General features: G+C 40.0%; 1 protein-coding gene across 1 annotated transcript in view; it reads right to left on the bottom strand.

Annotated features, from left to right (window-relative positions):
• Nucleotides 1-1,201: 1,201 nt before the first annotated feature.
• hs3st1l2 (heparan sulfate (glucosamine) 3-O-sulfotransferase 1-like 2) overlaps nt 1,202-18,101 on the bottom strand; it is a 34,822-nt gene continuing 17,922 nt past the window's right edge. Inside the window, exons 2-3 of the mRNA XM_042488642.1 lie at nt 6,002-6,390; nt 1,202-3,429 (exon numbers count right to left, since the gene is read on the bottom strand). Coding sequence (XP_042344576.1) covers nt 2,764-3,429; nt 6,002-6,256 — 921 coding nt within the window. The 5' untranslated portion in view covers nt 6,257-6,390 and the 3' untranslated portion in view covers nt 1,202-2,763. The remainder of the gene's footprint in view (nt 3,430-6,001; nt 6,391-18,101) is intronic.

Here is an 18,101-nt window from a genome sequence, read left to right as displayed (position 1 = left end):
TGTTTTCTACTGTCACTCTTTTTTTTCCTGTGAAAAAAAAAGCTTTTGTTGCACAGACAATCATGCATTTTTGCATTACTGATTTTCTTGAAACAAAAATAGAAAATGACTCAGGGAATTAGCATCAGCAGCTATAATCTTTTGGATGAAAACAAAAAAACAAACCGAAAAAACTAGAAAAGTGCGCTCAGTATTTAGCCATTCAGCCATTCTTGGCAATTCTTGTATTTCCAGCCCCCACGCCACAGAACGAGGTTAAGAAGATATATGAGGATGATTGTATTTTTAAGTGAAACACAGTTACAGATCTTTGATCTATGTCATTCCTAACTGGACTTTTCAGTGTAGCCCATTAGCTACAGGCTGTGGCCTGCAAAAAAGTAAGAAATAACAATAAACACAATCAACTGCCAGTATGTGGGTGTCCATTACACCCATTATTAATATTTTCAAAATGTCAATAAAACGTAGTTGCAAGATGAATGTGTTTCCACTGAATGATGTGATGCAACTTCTCCTCTCGCGATAACACCCCAAGAAGCATGGTGATGGATGTTCAAAACATTAGCAGGTTTATTTATATTGCAGCCACCGCACTAACCGTCATTATTTCCAGTCGAAGATGACGTAGGTATGTTACGTGAGCGATAATAATTCTACTTTTTACTAATTTCTTGCTAAATGTGGGGTAATTTCCTCTTAAGTTGCTCAATGCCTTCTTCATGTTTTTGACAGAAATCCAGACAAACTGCATAGGTTTCAAAAGGTTAACCATAAAGTTTTAATGTATCTGCTACATAATAATATCCTAATTCAACATGTCCATGGTTTGCAGTAACATACAATTTTTTCCTGGCGATTTGTTGAATTAAATGAATGTATTCTGGCTTTGAATAAAGATTCAAACAGCCCTTCGTGTGGCCTGCAGGTGTGATTCGTTACAGTATGGTGTTGAAACTGGAGGTAATTCCTTCACAGGAATATTTTCATGATGAAAAGAAATGCAGGCATCCTTTGATCCTCGATGTAAAGAACATGTTAGGTAGACACTGTCAGAAAACATCTTCATACACACTGTGAGAGAGAGGAGCTTTCAGAGGACCTGTCAGTGACACCCTGTCTTAATGTTTGATGATTTTAAACCCATAAACCTCGGAGCTGGGCTCAGTGCAAACAGGCAAAAAGCAGGAGACTGTAGGACTGAGGACTGAACACGTTTATTAGAAGGACGTCTTAAAAAAAACACACAAACTAGGGATAGTACTACATCGGCCTTGAAAGTAAAAAGAAATCAAACACGAGTTTTTAAGGTGGCTACTTTCAAAAGAGCTAGAAGATCTTAAAGTCGACCTTGTAAAATAACAAAAGAATGAAGTAAAGAGGATGATTAACTGAAACGTTTTACTAACACACAAACATGTTACAAACTGCTGAGAAAAATCAAAGCATGGAGTTGGTTTCTGTTTTGAAATTGTCAGCCCGTTTTCATCCCAAAGTTGTCAAATATTGCCGCTTTGCAGTGATTTTGGTGTAGGATCCCAATGCCAAAAGCCACCTTTCACGTCTGCATGATATGCCCTTGGACGACGTCCGATGAGAGCCCGGCCACAATGTGGCCAGATGTTACAGTTTGCCAGGTCAGATGGATGATACGTGGTTGGGCGACGTCAGTTGAGAATGTGGCTGGACAGAACTGGTCGCGGTGTTATTATAAACCACTGCACGGCACCTGCTGTGGCTGCATGATAAATAGATGGACGGCGTCAGTTGTAAACAGAGCCAGACAGAACTGTTCGTGGCCTTATTATAAGCCACCCAACAGCACCTGTCACGGCAGCATGATACGCCACTGGACACCGTCAGGTTGAAATGCTGCTGATAACGGCGTGATACAGGGAGCACGAAGGTCCCTATAGGGCGGACGGGAGTGGCGGTGGATCCAACAAACCTTGGACATTAATGTTGGAGTCCAGTATTCGCTTCCCACATGACTGAATGTGATGTTTTTTCCTTCACCGTTCTATGTACCTTTTTTTGCCTAAATCTAACCATCCATGGCAGCATGTGCGTGTGTTGACGTACCTCGTTGGTCGCCATGTGCTTGTGTTGCTGAAACATAACCATGTGTGGCATAATCCCAACATGTGCTTGTGTTGACATCACGGTAGCCACATCTCAGAGCTTCAGTTTCACACGCAGAAGGATACTTAGAGAGTTAAATGCAGACACGGAAGTCCACCACAAAGCAGCAATATGTGACAACTTGGGATGAGAACGTGTTGAAATTGTCTACATTGAACTTCGATTGACTTTTTATTTAATGCAATTAGAGTTCATAGTGCAACAATAATAAATTCACCCATCATTTCACCGCTTGCCTATCTCTACAGCACTTCAGAGTCTGCACATCTTTTAATACCCGACAAATGAGCACTAAAGAGCAGTCAGTTTTCAGTTTCAAACTTGCGTATGGCACGGTTGTCGTCAAGTGAGTTTATCCAAGGAGGCACCAGAATGGTCATGGTAAAGGTTTGCGTTGACCACGAGCAGTCCTCGTCATGTGCTGCTTTCGTGGACACATTATACCTGAGCAGGTATAAAGAACAAAAGATGTTTATGACTTTAACTGAACTAAACTGAACTTTTTTCCCCTCATCTACCTAAAACACACAAACCACAGCTTTCATTCTCCCTCTGTGTCCCTGAATGTGTCGGCATTGTGCAGGAGGTGTTTTGTCTCCTCGGCTGCTTTTCACTGCTGGATCAGCACCAGGAAAACGACCTCCCCACCATTTCAAAGAACAGCTTGTTGGGCTTCCTGAAGTAGTGACAGAGCTTCTTGAAGGCCTGGGTGCTCAGCGGCGCGTGCGGCCTGCCTTTAGACTCGTCCAGGCACTTGTCGTGTCCGGCAGACAGCAGGCAGTAGAAGCCCTTGGTGGTGTTGTAGTAGAAGTTGTTGGGGCTTATCCTGGGCGGCAGGTCCAGGAACCTCTCAGCCTTTCTCAACTCGGGGAAGGGATCCCGAATGAGCGCGTCGCCGTCCACCACATGGATCTGCTCCCTGGGGAAGACCTCCAGCCAGCGGGCCAGATGCACGTGGTACAGGCTCCTCTGCAGCGCCTTGTAACCAGGATCAATGTGGCCCTTGTGGATCAGGAGCTCCTCCAGCGGCTGGTAGGGCTTGTGGCGGGTCAAGCGGTTGTGGAGGACCTGGGTGTAGTCGGACACCAGCCTCTCTGCAGGGTCCCGGACGATGAGCAACAAGCGCACGGCGGGGTTCGTGTTCCAGACACGTGCAGGAACCTGAGGAGCCGCAAAGTAGCCGGGGGTCTTCTCCACTGTCAGCTGACCGGGGAGGGTGAAGGGCATCTGGGCTCGGTACCAGGCCAGGCCTCGGCGGTAGTGCTCCTCCACGTTGAAGTAGTGCACCTGATGCAGGAAGAGAAGGTGAGAATAATGAAGTCACTAATTGTTGTAGTGGTGTTGAAAACCTTTCTTTAACCCTTTGAAACCGAGATTAACATCACTCATCTGTTCTGCATTCAGACGCCTGTTATAAGTATTTCAACCTTTGAACCTCAAACAAACAGGTCTGATTTCTTTTTAAAACATGGAGAAAAGGTAACGAGCAATTTGACTAGAAATGCATAAATAGCTAGAAATTAGTAGATTAAACTACAGAAAATGTCCAGAGAACTGCATTTATAATCATTGCAATTAGATATTTAAAATTATTTTACAGATTTATTATGATATTCTATTTAATTGTATTTAATACAATTAAATTTTATTTTATTTCCACTGTCACATTATTTGTCTATTTTGTTTTTGTATGTTTTTTGTGCTTATTTTCAGGTTTGTTTGTTTTTGGTTTCTGGTTTGTTTGGGTTTTTTTTTTTTTTACAAAAAAAATGTTCTTTTTGTCGTTGTTGTTGTTGTTGTTGTTCTCCCTCTGCATAATAATAGCAATAACAATAATAATAATAATAATTATAATGATAATGATAATAATACCTTTTTAAAAAAAAATAAAATATCTTTAAAAACAGAGTTTACAAAATGCATTGACAAACAAAGCAAAAGCCAAAATGGGACACACAGAAGGCAACACAACAACAGTCCTACTCAACACAAGTAAGACAAAACTGGGATAGAGCCAATATGCAGGATGCAGGATGCAAAATGTCAATATAAAAATAGTACAAATAATTAGACCAAAAACAACAAAGGCATTAAAACCACAGATAAAAGGAAATAAAAGGAATAATGCATAAATAAACAGGTAAAATATATAAAAGTTATAAAAGAAATAAATAAAAACAAGCTTCTCATTGGCCTCTTCCTATGTTTTCTGAAGAAAATCAAGCCAGTTTGCTCAGGTTTCAGAGGTTTAATGGAGCTGAAAGAATGTCAGAGGATGAGAAATGTGATGAAGTCAGACCTGAAATGTGCTGGATTTATGAGACACTGAGCTCTTTTCATTTTGTCCCCATCTGTCCAAACCAATCTATTCTTTTGCACTAGCTTTCCAACTCTGAAGTCCTCACCTCCAACTACCCCGGTGAGGATTTCTCTCTGCGGTGCTTCTTCGGGACAGACCTGTCTGCACTCATAACCATGTGAGTACGCTGCAAACCATTTATACAGTAGGCCGAGCTGACTTTGTTCTCTTTTTTTTTATACCGAGGCGAAAAGTTCACCCCGAGTGAGACACAAATTCACCTAAAGTGTGTTTTAAAGTGTTTTCTTTTACGCTGCAGCCAGCATAAGTTCAGTCGTGCAGCAACTAATTAATATTTTGATCATTAATTCGAAACTTAAAACTATTTACGATATTTTTAGATTGGTAAGTTTTTCTGTTTATTTTCAGAAAACTTCACTGTCAAAGAAAAGCAGCAAATTCTCACCTACGGTTAAAAGATAAATCTGGGTGTTTGTGTGATTCTTAATGGGAGAGGAAAGATGAAAAAGTTGAGATCTGATGCCGAGCTTGCATTATTATTGCAAATAGCTAATAATGTTGTGCAAACTCTGGTGCTCTGATCGAATGTTAGCATAAAATTTCCCAAGAAAGCGGTAAAATTTCTATGAAAAGGCAACATTTTTTATTTATTTTGATTTAACCTTTATTTATAAAAGTCATCTATCTGTATATAAGCTCACTGAAACACGGGGTCTCGTGTTTCGGACAACGTGCAATGTAACAAAACTTAGTTTAAGATACAACATGTAGGTGCCGAGTGGAGGCAGATTAAAAAAACTAAAAACAGGAAGTTTTCACAGATACTTTTTTGAGTGCCCTTTAAATAGGTTTAAAATCCCCAAATTGTAACCACAAGAGTAAATTAGCATTTAGTTTGGAAAACTAGTTTAGTCATATTAACTATTATTATTATTATATATATATTTTTAACTTTGTTTATCATAACAGTGACCTTTTATATACTACGGTTCAGCTGCAGTATTCCTGTCTATCAGGACTTATAATTACGATCATTTGTAGTGACACTAAATTTCAAACTTTTTGAATCCTCCACGGTGTGTCACTGTATGTTGCTGAAAATGGCACAAAATGTCAGTTTTTATTTAGGAAGTTTAATTCTTTTTTTTTTTTATTGTCTTATGTTCATTAAAAAATCTTTTCTAGGGGCCTCCAGAGACCAGGGGGCCCTAAGTAACTGCTTAGCAGGTAGAGCTGGCATTATCTCATGCACAAATTTGATTTCATTTGTTGAACTTCTTCTCTGAAATTAGTTTTTTATTTTATGTGAATTGTTGTATAATGTTATTTAAATGAAACCACATGAGAGACCAAATCCTGCTCAGGGCTCCTAAAAGATTGGAAATTGACTACAGCTGTCAAATAAATGTGTTGTAATGGAAGAAAATAGATTGAAATACTCAAGTAAAGTGCAAGTACCTCAAAATATTACATCAGTAAGTACTGGAGTAAACTTTGCAGTGGTAGTGCAGTTATTAGCGGGCACTGTTGGTCTTTTACCTCGGCTTTTGCCACTTCAACGTCTGGGTGCAGGTTGAGCATCTCCAGCAGAGCTCTGGTGCCGCCTTTCCTCACACCAATAATAATCGCCCCCGGCAACCGCTGCTGGGTGGCATTGTAAGAGGAGGAGGAAGAGGAGGATGAAGAGTAGGCAGGGGGGCTGGAACTCCCGCTGCGTAATTCCCTTAAGCACACAGACAGCTGAGTCTGCAGCAGCAGAAGCACCAGCAGCGCTAGTATCACTGTCCACAGCATGGTGCCACACACACACACACACACACACGGAGGTGGAGTGGAGGTTATGTGCACACACTCATGAAGCTCCCGGACTTGTACAGAGTTGTGCTTGTTAACAGTCAGCAGGGGGCCTCAGGAGGAAGCTCTTCAACCTGTGAGCCAAGAGCAAAAAAATAAAGGTTACTGTCCACTTTGTCTCACTACATCACCTTATCATTTAATAGATGCCCCGTGGTAGAAACGCAAGGTGGCAAAATCAGACACACTGTAGATAAACAAACAACATGAGGTCCTCTTTAATGTAAATGTAACCTGAAATAGAGATTCAAAGGATAAAAAACAAGCTGAAGGCTGAACTTGCTGAGTTTGCTGCCACGTATTGGCACATTTTACAGCAAATAAAGACTCTAAAATCTTTAAAAACAGACAAAATTCTATACTCAAACATCTTAGTCAGTTATTTGTGCATTTATTTATTTGACTGGATCCATATAAACACACAATTTAAAAAAAATCACCAATTAACTCTGAATGAAATGCAAATTATAAAAAGAAAAAATAGAATAAAAAAGCAGAAATTAATTTCGACAAAACTATGACATTTTCCTTTGAGTCGGGGGAGGGTGCAGAGTCGGCATCACTCACAGATTTTAAGGGTGGAGTCACAGCGCGTCTCTCTGCATCTCACATACTACAGTAGTCGCTCCGTGCGCTCACGCTTGCTTTCATGATCCCATATACGTCTGAGACGGTTCTGCACTCTAATGTGCCATTTTACAAAGTCCCAGTCCGAGCAGTGGTGGTTTCCACCCAGAATATAGGTCTGTGATGTGATTATGGCCAGAAGATATTGAAATATTAATCTACATCTAAAGCACACAGAGAAGAGATGCATTGAAAATTAATGCTGTTACGAGGTTTAGGGCGTCCCCGAGGAGCACCGACGCTCCTCACAGTTCTGCTGAACCATTTTCACAGAATAGAGGACAGGTTTCAGCGGCTGTCTGAACGCTGCAGTATGTCTCATGGAGTTAATGCTGTATTTGATGAGACGCCAAAATGTTTAAGTGTAAGAAGAATTAAAGGAAGATGTATTAAAAGAATGATCTGATCCGTCATTGAACCCTTTAAAACCTGGATTGAGTTTTCTTATGCAGTGTTCAGACACCTTACTCAAGCATTTAAACCCTTGAAACCAGAACAAATTGGTTCAGTTTATTATGAAAACATGGGAAAAAAAGGTAATGAGCAACTTGGAAAGAAATGTCCGGCAAACTGCAAGATATTCGTAAAAGTTGACAAGAAAAATGACCTGAAAAAAAAGAAAGACAGAGAAAAATCTATTTAAAAAAATAACAAAAAACAACAAGAAAAAATAAAAAAGAAAACAGTATAAATAATTATTATAATGATGGATTTAAAATATGTTATTTAAAATATTATTATTATTATGTATATATACATATATATATATTTTTTAAATTTATTTTTTCTTGAGACTTTTACTAATTTCTGCCAATATTTTGGATCATTTCTTGTAAAGTTTCTCTTTGCCTTCTTTCGTTTTGTTTCAGCTGAGCGCCTCATACGGTAAAACAAACCTCCTAACAACAATTTTTGGGCACAAAGTGTTCAAATATATTTATTCAGAGACATTTTTCTTCTTAAACAACACCCTGCCCTTGAGCAGGGCATGTAGAGCGCTGCGTGTTCAAACAGAACATCAGTTGCTTCGCCACAGAGCAGAGCGAGAGGTTGTTCTTCACACCTCTCTGGGGCAATCGAGAATATTAGTGTGAAACACAAGTTTTAAAAGAGCTGTTGTGTTACAGTGATAATAGGACTTATTTTTGCATGAGCTCGTATCATTGGCAATAGTCCTGACCCAAAATGATTCACGAGGAATGAAGAGGGACTCAAAATTCAAGAGTTATATATAGAGTTATATATACGGAAAATAAAAATCTGTTGTCAGGACAGAGTGCATCAGGTGGCGTAGCCTGCAGTGACCCGCAGAAAAGGCTGAAAAAAGAACACGTGGGTGCTGGATGATAAAAGTATGAAAATAAATAACAATAATTTCATTTAATGTTTTAAGCCAGCGGGAATATGAGTCAGATGCATTAACCCTGTAACACCGAAATCGACATCAGTTTTCTTGTGCTCAGTTAGACTCCAATCACAAGCATTTAAGCCTCTGAAACTCGAGAAAGTTGGTGTGATATCATTCAAAAACATAGGAAAAAAACAATGAAGAACATTACCTAAAAATTACACAAAAAATGTATTGAAAATTATATTTTATAATTATATTATTCTTATAATTAAATATTTAAAATTGTGTTACAGAAAGAAAAAAAGGTTAATTTTTTTGCACTTTCTTCAGGTCTTTCCTTTGTTTTTCTTTCTTTTAATGCTTATTTTCAGTTGGTTTTCTTGTAACATTTCACTGATTTTTTTGCAATTTTTTGGGCTGTTCCTCATTGCCCTCTACTCATGTTTTTGAAAGAAATCAAGTTACTTTTTTAAAAAAATGTATCCTAGTTTCACGTGTATGAAATGCCCTAAAATAATCACTAAACATGCTGCTTTAACAGCAGGTTTATAATGGGGTTTCATGTTCGGGTGCAGGTCTCGGGTCGACGGGTCGGGTTGTGGAAATGATTGGTCGTATGGTGGCCGGACAGATGCGGTATTGCACAGGTGCAGGATTCTGGGCGAGGAGACGCTTATCCTATCTCAGTACAAAGAGTGTATATATACAGGGAATATCTTTAGTTGTTGTGTTTGTCAGTTTGGTCAAATTTCAGCATGTGGAGCACTTTTGCATTTGTTATTTAAGACTTCAGATTTCCACATCTGTCAGTCATCTGCCCTCCACACACATGCTATAACCTAAAGAAAACACTAAAACTAACACTGAAAATAATAAAAACTAAATTGAAATGAACAAACCCAATCTGGAAACTAACTGAATATACAGAACTATAATCACTCTGGTTACAAACAATCGTGCTCAGGACGGAGGTGCAGGGCTTTCGTTAGTGTCATTATTCACACCTGTGCTCCTTTTCTGTCATGATGCAGGCTGTCGGAGACATCTCCAGGCTGTGAAACCGTCTTAAAAACTGGAGAAGGATTTAATCAGGTCAAGAAAAGGTAAGAGTTTCAATTTATGCCAAATACTTGTCATACTATGTAATTTAGAGCGGCTAAGCGGAGAGAAAGTGACCCTGACAGCTACAAAATCTTGAAAAGATCTGCAGAGGCCACCTGTGTTGGTGGCTAACATTTATCTAAACTATTCAGTGTGTTTATTTCAGGTTTTACTGAACAGAATTTTCTGGCTGTGTTGCATTTTGGTCACAAGCTGCTTTGGAGGGAGAGATTATCTGCTTCTTAAATGGTTAACCTTTTGAAACCTGCGCAAATTGGCTTGATTTCTTTCAAACACGTGAAATTAAGAGGACAGACGTACAGTCCCCTGAAAATAACACACAAAAAAAAAAAACCCCCACAAAACAAGCAAAAAAACAAATAAACAAGGAAGTGACCTGAAAAAGGTTCTTTAGGATGATAATCATCCTGTAAATTATTTTTATATTAATAATAATGATAATCATAAATATGTTTTTTGGACTTTTTTTCCTTAGCATTAAAAAAAAAATAAGATAAAAATCCAAATCTACTCATTTTTTGCAGTTTGTGGGGCGTTTCTTGCCAAGTTGCTCATTGACTTTTTCCCCCACATTTTTGAAAAAAAAAACCCCGATTTGTTTAGGGTTTAAAGATTTTAGTATTTGTGAACGTAGCTCAAGAAAAATGATTTTGCTCCAGATTTCAAAGGGTTAATTTCTGCTGCCACGATGCAAAGATGCTTTTGTTGCTTGATTTTGCCATGACACTGTGAGAGTTTAATATTTTCTGTTTCTAAACTGCGCTGTCGCCGCACTGTTTCTGATTTCTGTTTTGTCAGAGCTTGGGCAGGTAAATAAGAGATAAAAAAGGGCTTTAAATTGCTTGCAGCTTTAACTCGCCGACAACTTTTCAAAACAAAACTTATTCTGGGGGATTTCTTTGACACAGTTGTGATGACAAAACACTGCTAAACCCTTCCTCTTGTTCTCCTGCTCTTCCTGTTGTTGTTGCTTGACGCCGCCCTGATTCGACTGAGTTATTAATTAGTGTAACAATGTTCTGGTTCAGAGGAGGAACCTTGTCCCGCGTTGTTCCTGTAGCAGAGCACTAATTGCACCTTCTGGGAGCATCACTGCACCCCCAACCTTCTGTGCTATCCCCTGGCTTGGCGACATTGTCGTCATCGATGTTGCAACCTTTGCAGTCCCTCGCTGAAGGTGGATGTGTGGGTTTTGTTTGCTTATGTAGGTGTTATGGATGAGGTGACTATGCAGAGAGGAAGGGCTCAAACAGATTTATTCTAACATGTACAAATTATTTTTTGGCGTTCTTTGGAGTTGAAAAGTTTTTTTGTGCATTAGGGGTTCTAAAAAAAAAAATCAAAGCATGTTCACAATGAATAGCATCAGACTAATTTATTTTAATGATGTATGTGTATGAAATTATAAAGTATATTTATTCCAGAGGAAGATTAAACTGTTCCCTTTTTTGTCTGTTTTGAAGGTTGTTATATTTTTGATTTAACACAGTGAAAATCAAGGCCAGCTTCTTGTATTTTATTATGAAAAAGAACTGGAGGTCGTTTTATCTTCTTTGACTTTTTACTGCAAAGTCATGGTTGACGATTCAGAGGCTGCACTCAATGAGCCGAGAAGTTTGTTTTTTACCTCATAAAAAAAGGTAGATGAGATATGAAAAACAAACAAATCCTGTTAGTGACATTTGTGTTTTGATCCCTCATATCCTTCGAAATATGCATGAAAATATTGCCTCGCATTTACCTCCTAAATATTTCTAGACATCACCACAATGATGCTGTGACCTGGCAAAGCTCCAGCTACCCTTTAATCAATCAGTGCGGCAAACCGAAAACAGCGATCAATAAAAATTCCATGTGCAGCTTGCAGGCTTGTTGTCGTGATCTAAACTGCTCTACATGGTTTACTGGCTGGTTTCCTTCAGACTGAAGCAGCTCGACTGATGAATCCATGAATGCATGTCATAAAAGTTGACCTCTGGCTCACCTGCTTGTGTGTGCACTTAACCTTGATAGCGGCCCCTGATAGACTGCTCATTTTATAGCTCGCAGGCAAAATCTGGTCCTCAAGAGGGGGCCAGGTGCCCCCCCCCCCCCCCCACCACAATATTTATCTAATTCACAATAAAAATGAAGGTATTCAGACTGATTTTTGTTTGTACTTATATTATACATATGGTGCCAGAGTGCATAAAACAACATCAAAATAAAGCTTGATCCTGCACATCTCCGAAAATCAAAAAAATTATATCCAAAAAACCTAGACATGTCCTTAAACCCTAGAAGTGTCATAAAATATGAGAAATGTCTTAAAAATCCTAGAAATGACCTAAAATCCTAGAAATGCCCTGGAATGTCCTGAAATCCTAGAGGTGTAAAATATGAGAAATGTCTTAAGATGCTAGAAATGGCCAAAAATCGTAAAAATGTCCTAAAATTCCACAAATGTCCCAAAAACAGCAAAGAATATGGGAAATGTTGAAAAATTGTCAAAATATACTAAAATCCTAGATATGTCCTAAAATTGTTAAAATGTCATAAAATCCGTGAAATGTCCTAAAATCCAAGAAATGTCCTCCAATTCTAAAAAAAAAAAAAACCCTAAAATTCTAGAAATGTCCTAAAATCTGAGAAATGTCCTGAAATCCAAGAAATGTCCTCCAATTCTAAAAAAACCCCCCTAAAATCCTAGAAATGTCCTAAAATCTGAGAAATGTCCTAAAATCCAAGAAATGTCCTCCAATTCTAAAAAAACCCTAAAATCCTAGAAATGTCCTAAAATCTGAGAAATCTGAGAAATGTCCTGAAATCCAAGAAATGTCCAACAATTCTAAAAAAAATCCTAAAATCCTAGAAATGTCCTAAAATCTGAGAAATGTCCTGAAATCCAAGAAATGTCCTCCAATTCTAAAAAAAAAACCCTAAAATCCTAGAAATGTCCTAAAATCTGAGAAATGTCCTAAAACCTGAGAAATGTCCTGAAATCCAAGAAATGTCCTCCAATTCTAAAAAAAACCCTAAAATCCTAGAAATGTCCTAAAATCTGAGAAATGTCCTGAAATCCAAGAAATGTCCAACAATTCTAAAAAAAATCCTAAAATCCTAGAAATACTCTAAAATCCTAGAAATATTCTAAAATCGAGAAATTCCTAAAATCTGAGAAATGTCCAACAATTCTAGACTCATCCTAAAATCCCGGAGACAATCGTATGGGGCTGCTGCTTCTGGCCCCTCGCCCGCTCTCATTTCTTTAAAGTGGCCCCCAAGCTAAAAGCAAGTTGAGTATCTCTGCTGTACTGTAATTTGTTACTTTTACCAGCACGTTCACAGACACTGATATGTGCATGTGCGTCACTTTTGTCATATAAGTACTTCTCTGTGAATTCGACCAGCAAATGTCCCATAAATGAACTCTGCCTCGTGTACATCAGCTGCCGGCAGCGAGCGGAGAGGACGCCGGATTCAGAGCACCGACAGTCGTCAGTGTGATGTGAAGTGGCAAACTGTGGGCTGATGCCAGTCGCCGTGTGGCGTGTGTACGGTTTATGTGCGTGTGTGTGCATGAGCGCTGACAGCTAAACAAAAAGAGATGTTTTGGAAGGTGTGTGTGTGTGTGTGTGTGTGTTAAGTGGTTGCGTGAGTCCCTTGTGACTCCTGTGTAAGCTCGAGTATTCCCCTGCTGTCAAGGCGCTTCGCTTCCACCTCACCTCATGACCTCCCCCTCTCTCCCACCCTCCCTCTCACCTTTCCTCGTCCTCTTCAACCCTCACCTTTGTTCGCCGTTTCCTCAGCCTGTTCTCGGCTCTGTCTTCGTGACTCGTTTGAATCCGTCCCTGTTTATGTGGCTCCGCTAACAAACCGCCGGCACCATGCTAATGGGGATGCCCTGCAGCAGCCTCTTAGCTGCTCATAAATAAAACACAAGCGCACCTTTCTGCCCCTAAAATATTTTTGAGTGAATGAACTTTTAATCTTGACGAATTGGAAATGAGACAGGATTGGATTTAGAAATGAGAAACTGTCGAGTGTACACTTTTTCATAAATTTGCTGCAATATGAACTTTTTTTCTGGGGTACAAAAATACATTAATTTTAATTTTAAAAAACATTTAAAAGTAGAGTTGTGATGGGATTTTGATACGATAAATGTGTTTTCTTTAGTGTATAATCACATGAAAATAAAAATTGCAATATTTTCATTGCCTTAGAATGAGCTGTTTATATCAACATAGAGAGCGGGTCCTCGTCTACAGAGATCGCCATGTTGCATCGTCATGTTTCTACGGTAGCCCAGAATGGACAAAGCAAACACTGGCTCCAGATAGGGACATGAGAGTTATCATGATGGCCACTGTAGTTAGCAGCCCAGAACGTCTCGATCTTAAGATATCAGAGAAAAAAGGTGAGCAGGCTGTCTGCGACGTGTCAAACAGTGTAGAAAAAACACCGATTTACTGGTTTAAATCACCTGATCTGTTTGTTTTGGAGAGAAAGAGACTTCTACTGAAACCTGAAGGAATCTTAACCCCTTTTCCACTCCACAAAAAAACAGCTAACATCTGGCTTTTTAATGCAGCGGGAAAGGTAACAATTAGCATTCACACCCGGGTAAACACCCGATCGGCGAGGTGCAATGACACACCGTCACTAAATACTGTTCGTCTCCATCCAAACAGCACTTGAACATCAATCCAAATCAGTCTGCAATGAGTTTGAAAGAGACTGAAAAAGTAATATATATATATATATACACAAAGGAGTAACCACTGTAACATTTTTACAGACATTAATGCTGTTTTCTACTGTTTAGGAACCTGTTTGACTATGAACGTGACACACCAAAACAAACAAACAAACAAACAAACAAACAAACTAAAAAAACACACAGAAAGGCATACTCATCTGCTGCAGAGCCGTGTACACAGCTCCGGTCTACTGGAAATGGGAAAGCTATCTATCATCTAAAATTTATCTCACCAAAAACTACAGCTCAGCTGGGGAACTGGATTTTCTAAAGTAAACATCTGAGACATTTTTCTCTATCTTTTTTAATGTTTTTCAAATAATTCATTTTTTTGCATTTTTTCGGTGTTAATGACACAAAATCAAAATAAAAAAAATGGCCGAGTTCATTAGTACCCGTTAATGGCTGGACGGCTCTTTTCATCAGCGCCACAGGAGCTCGGAGTTAGCCTCTTAGCCCTGCTCAATGAGGCTCACATGACTCATTGCAAGTCCTTGTCTTCCCCGCTCATCGCTACTTGTGGTTCACATTAGCCAGCACGGATAGGGAGAACAAACAACAACAACAACAAGGCCAGGATTGTCAATGATGCGCGAAATCTCCATATTGACAAACACGAGTGGAAAAGGAGAGAAAAAAGGAAAAGAGGGGAGGGTGGAGTGTAATTATCTGTGAAAGGCAGATGCTGTCATCTGCGTATTGGGAGAGTCCCAGTATCTCATAAGTTTTGGTGTGTGTGAGTGTGTGTGTGTGTGAGTATCTCGTCTCATCTGCATGTGTGCAGCGCCTTTGCCTTTTGTGCGAGCACGCAGCATGCGACCGCCTGCGATCCAGGCCCTTGGAAATATCTTTTTACTGAGCGATGGTATTTTGGGGGGGTTGGGGAAGGATTATCCTGTATGGAGAGACGGAGGGTGGCAGGGAGGGAGGAGACGGGCGGTGGGGAGGCAGGATGGGGCTGAGGTGCAGTTGGTGTGTGTGTGTGTATGTGTGTGTGCTCTGCAGGAGGGTGTGTGTGTGTGAGGCAGCAAGGAAGATTGTCCCTGGTAGGGGGTGGCATGGTGAAACGCTTTGGATTGCCAAGCCTGTCATATCGCCGAGGCTGTGAGAGTCAGATAAAACTCTCTCTGTCCTCCTTCCTTTCTCCTTCCATTCATCTCTCCCCTCATCCATCTTTCTTTCACTCTCTGGACTCCTTCCATTTCCTTTTATTCGCTGGGTCTCACCTTCATTTCCTCACCCATTTGTCTTTCTTTAGGTCCAAATTGTAGCGTCGTTTTTTCTGTTTGTCTCCGTTTTCCTTCTCGTACCCCGCTCGACCGATTTCGCTCGCATGCATGCATCACATCCATGACCATGATTGCCTTTCAGAATAAAAACCGAAATGTAACAAGGCCGTTCCTATTTCCCATTCCTTTCCCATTACCCGCCTGGAGAGAAGATAGCCAGCACTCGGAGGGGGGTCTGTAATCAAAATAGATGAAGCCATCTGAGAAAGACCGAAATCAGTCATGCTTCCAGATCGGGCCGACCGCGGGCGTTCTTCCTCTGTTCTCCCGTTATCGTGCAGAAAAGACACAGACACAATGAACAGTGAGGACTTGGTTAAGATGTTTGATGATGTTTTAAGACAAAAACCAAAGATGCCACGAGTCCGGTTGTCTCCTTTTCCCATCACAATATGTTCGAAAAGTCCTTTTAAAGCCCAGCAGAGCTTCCTATCTGCTGCCGGGTCTTTCAGAGTTCATAGATAAGATGAAAGAAACATGAGCTGTGGATGAGAGAGTGAAAAAAACTCTCCCGTCTCTATTGAAGTCAAGGAGTTTCGCCTCTTCCAGGCACTCTGTCTATTTGTGTGAGGAGTTTGAGGCACCCTGCACCAGGTACGCGGCCTGGGGAGAGATATGCTGAGTTATCTGCATGTGAGGAAGATTTGATCTTTTCCTGAGAGCGCTTCAGAGCAAAGGAGGATGCAGAAAGAGGGCGAGACAAGAGCCTCTTTCTGTTTCTCACAAGTTTGTCTGTGCTGCACATAGAGGCATTAATAACAATAAACCCACAAGCCCTCCAAAAATGAAACGTGTTCAGAATGTCCTGACAAAATATGGAGTTTGTTGATGCCCTTTAGGACAGTTGTTCCCAACTGGTGCAGCTATGGGGTCCAGATTTTATCTTTAGTTATTGGTTCAAAGTCCACACATAAGATAAATGACCGAATATTCAATTTTACTTCACAAAATGTGTCCAACACTTGGTCGCAGAAGACAGTGAAATAAAACATATTGCAAGAATAAAGTGCAATTACTTAAAACTTTGTAAATAAATTGCACTGCAACCAAAAAAGTGCATATTATTGTGTCAAGATCAGTGACATAAAATCGCTGCAAAGAAACAGCATCTTTACAGGCCAAGTGACAAAATAGTAGCTGAACAGATACTGATACGTCAAAAATAAAAGCCCTGTGCCAGAAATTCAGAATTCAGTGCATGTTTTTTACAGTCTTGACATGTTGGGAGTCACTTGTGATATGGGACCAGGACCCTCCAGTTGGGAACCACTGCTCTAGAATGAGACATGCAATTGTTTCTAATCTGCCCTATGAGGACGGCATCATTTCTTTGCACCTTCCAAAAATGATTTCAGATCACTAATTGAAAATAAATCATTATTTGAAAACAATTATGGTTTAGTTAAGTTTTCTGCAAAAAAAAAAAAAGTTAGGTTTCAGGACATCAACATAAAAAAAGTCTGCACACTGCAGCTCCCTTACGTGCCATTTATTGATATTTCGAATTTACGCTCTTCTCCAATGTTGACTTGAAGTCTGAAGGAGAGCGTAAAGAGCTGGAGCAGAAGGATACCTAAAACGTCTTAAGTAGACGCAGAAGGTCATTGATGGAGTGACACCATGTGATGAGCTGATGGAGACATAAAAAGCAATGTTTTTCAATGTTTGTAATATTCATTCATTGTGAAAAATAAGAAAAATGTTTCAGCTTAGGGTTGATGTTTTGTACATGTTCATTTTGTCATTAAAAAAATCACTTTGATATTGGCAGAAATCAGTATGTTGGCCAATATTTAACTTTAAAGCCAATATGTGCCGCTACCGATGTCTCATTAGTGCAAAACAGTATTAATTTGTCTACAAGCTGCAAAAAATTGTGCACTGGAGCATTATCATTGTAATAAACTAATTGTTGATCTAGTAAGGACTTAAGACACTGAGGCGTAGCTAGCTGCCAAGTTTATGTGCTGCATCAAAATTTGGCAAAAGCAGCAAAAAATTGATGTCGTGAGTCTACGGCTTCACACCGAGGCCCTCCAAGCTGGCAGACAGAAAGCGACGCCTGCTGAAAGCCTCTCATCAACTCATGTAGATTTATCATTTCTTTACTTGTCATCTTTTCTCTCTGTGTTTATCTCCCTCGCTCTGACCTTTACTGAGGTCTGTCCATCTTTTACCCATCAGCCACCTGCTGGTTTTTAAATTGGACTATTTGAAGAAAAAAAAAAAACCTCTCTGAGCAACCCAGCGGCCCACATCCACCGCCCTTTCACCCACTCATCATCTTATTCACTCACACATGCGTAACACCCAGATAACCCCCCCCCCCCCCGCCTCTGCTTCAACCCCTCCTCCCTTCCCCTCCTCGCTCTCACATCTTCAGCCGTGCACGCTCCAAGATCTGGGTCAACCGTATCAAACACCAAAATGCGCCGGCTCCTTCTCCTCTCTGGTGTGTTTAGTGTGCGTGCACGGATATTATGTGTGTGAGTGTGTATGTGTGTGTGTGCAGTTGGAAACAGTGGGGGCTCTACAGTACTGTTGTTTTAGCAGAAATCGCTCAGGGGGCGTCTGATGAGGAAATCCAATTTTATCAAAGGAATCTTTGTGTGTGTTTGTGTGTGTGTGTGTGTGTGTGTGTGCGCACATGCATAA

This window comes from Plectropomus leopardus, chromosome 6, assembly GCF_008729295.1.
Source record: "Plectropomus leopardus isolate mb chromosome 6, YSFRI_Pleo_2.0, whole genome shotgun sequence".
NCBI lineage: Eukaryota > Metazoa > Chordata > Actinopteri > Perciformes > Serranidae > Plectropomus > Plectropomus leopardus.
Note: the sequence above shows the minus strand (reverse complement) of the source record. Positions and strands in the feature narration are given on the sequence as shown.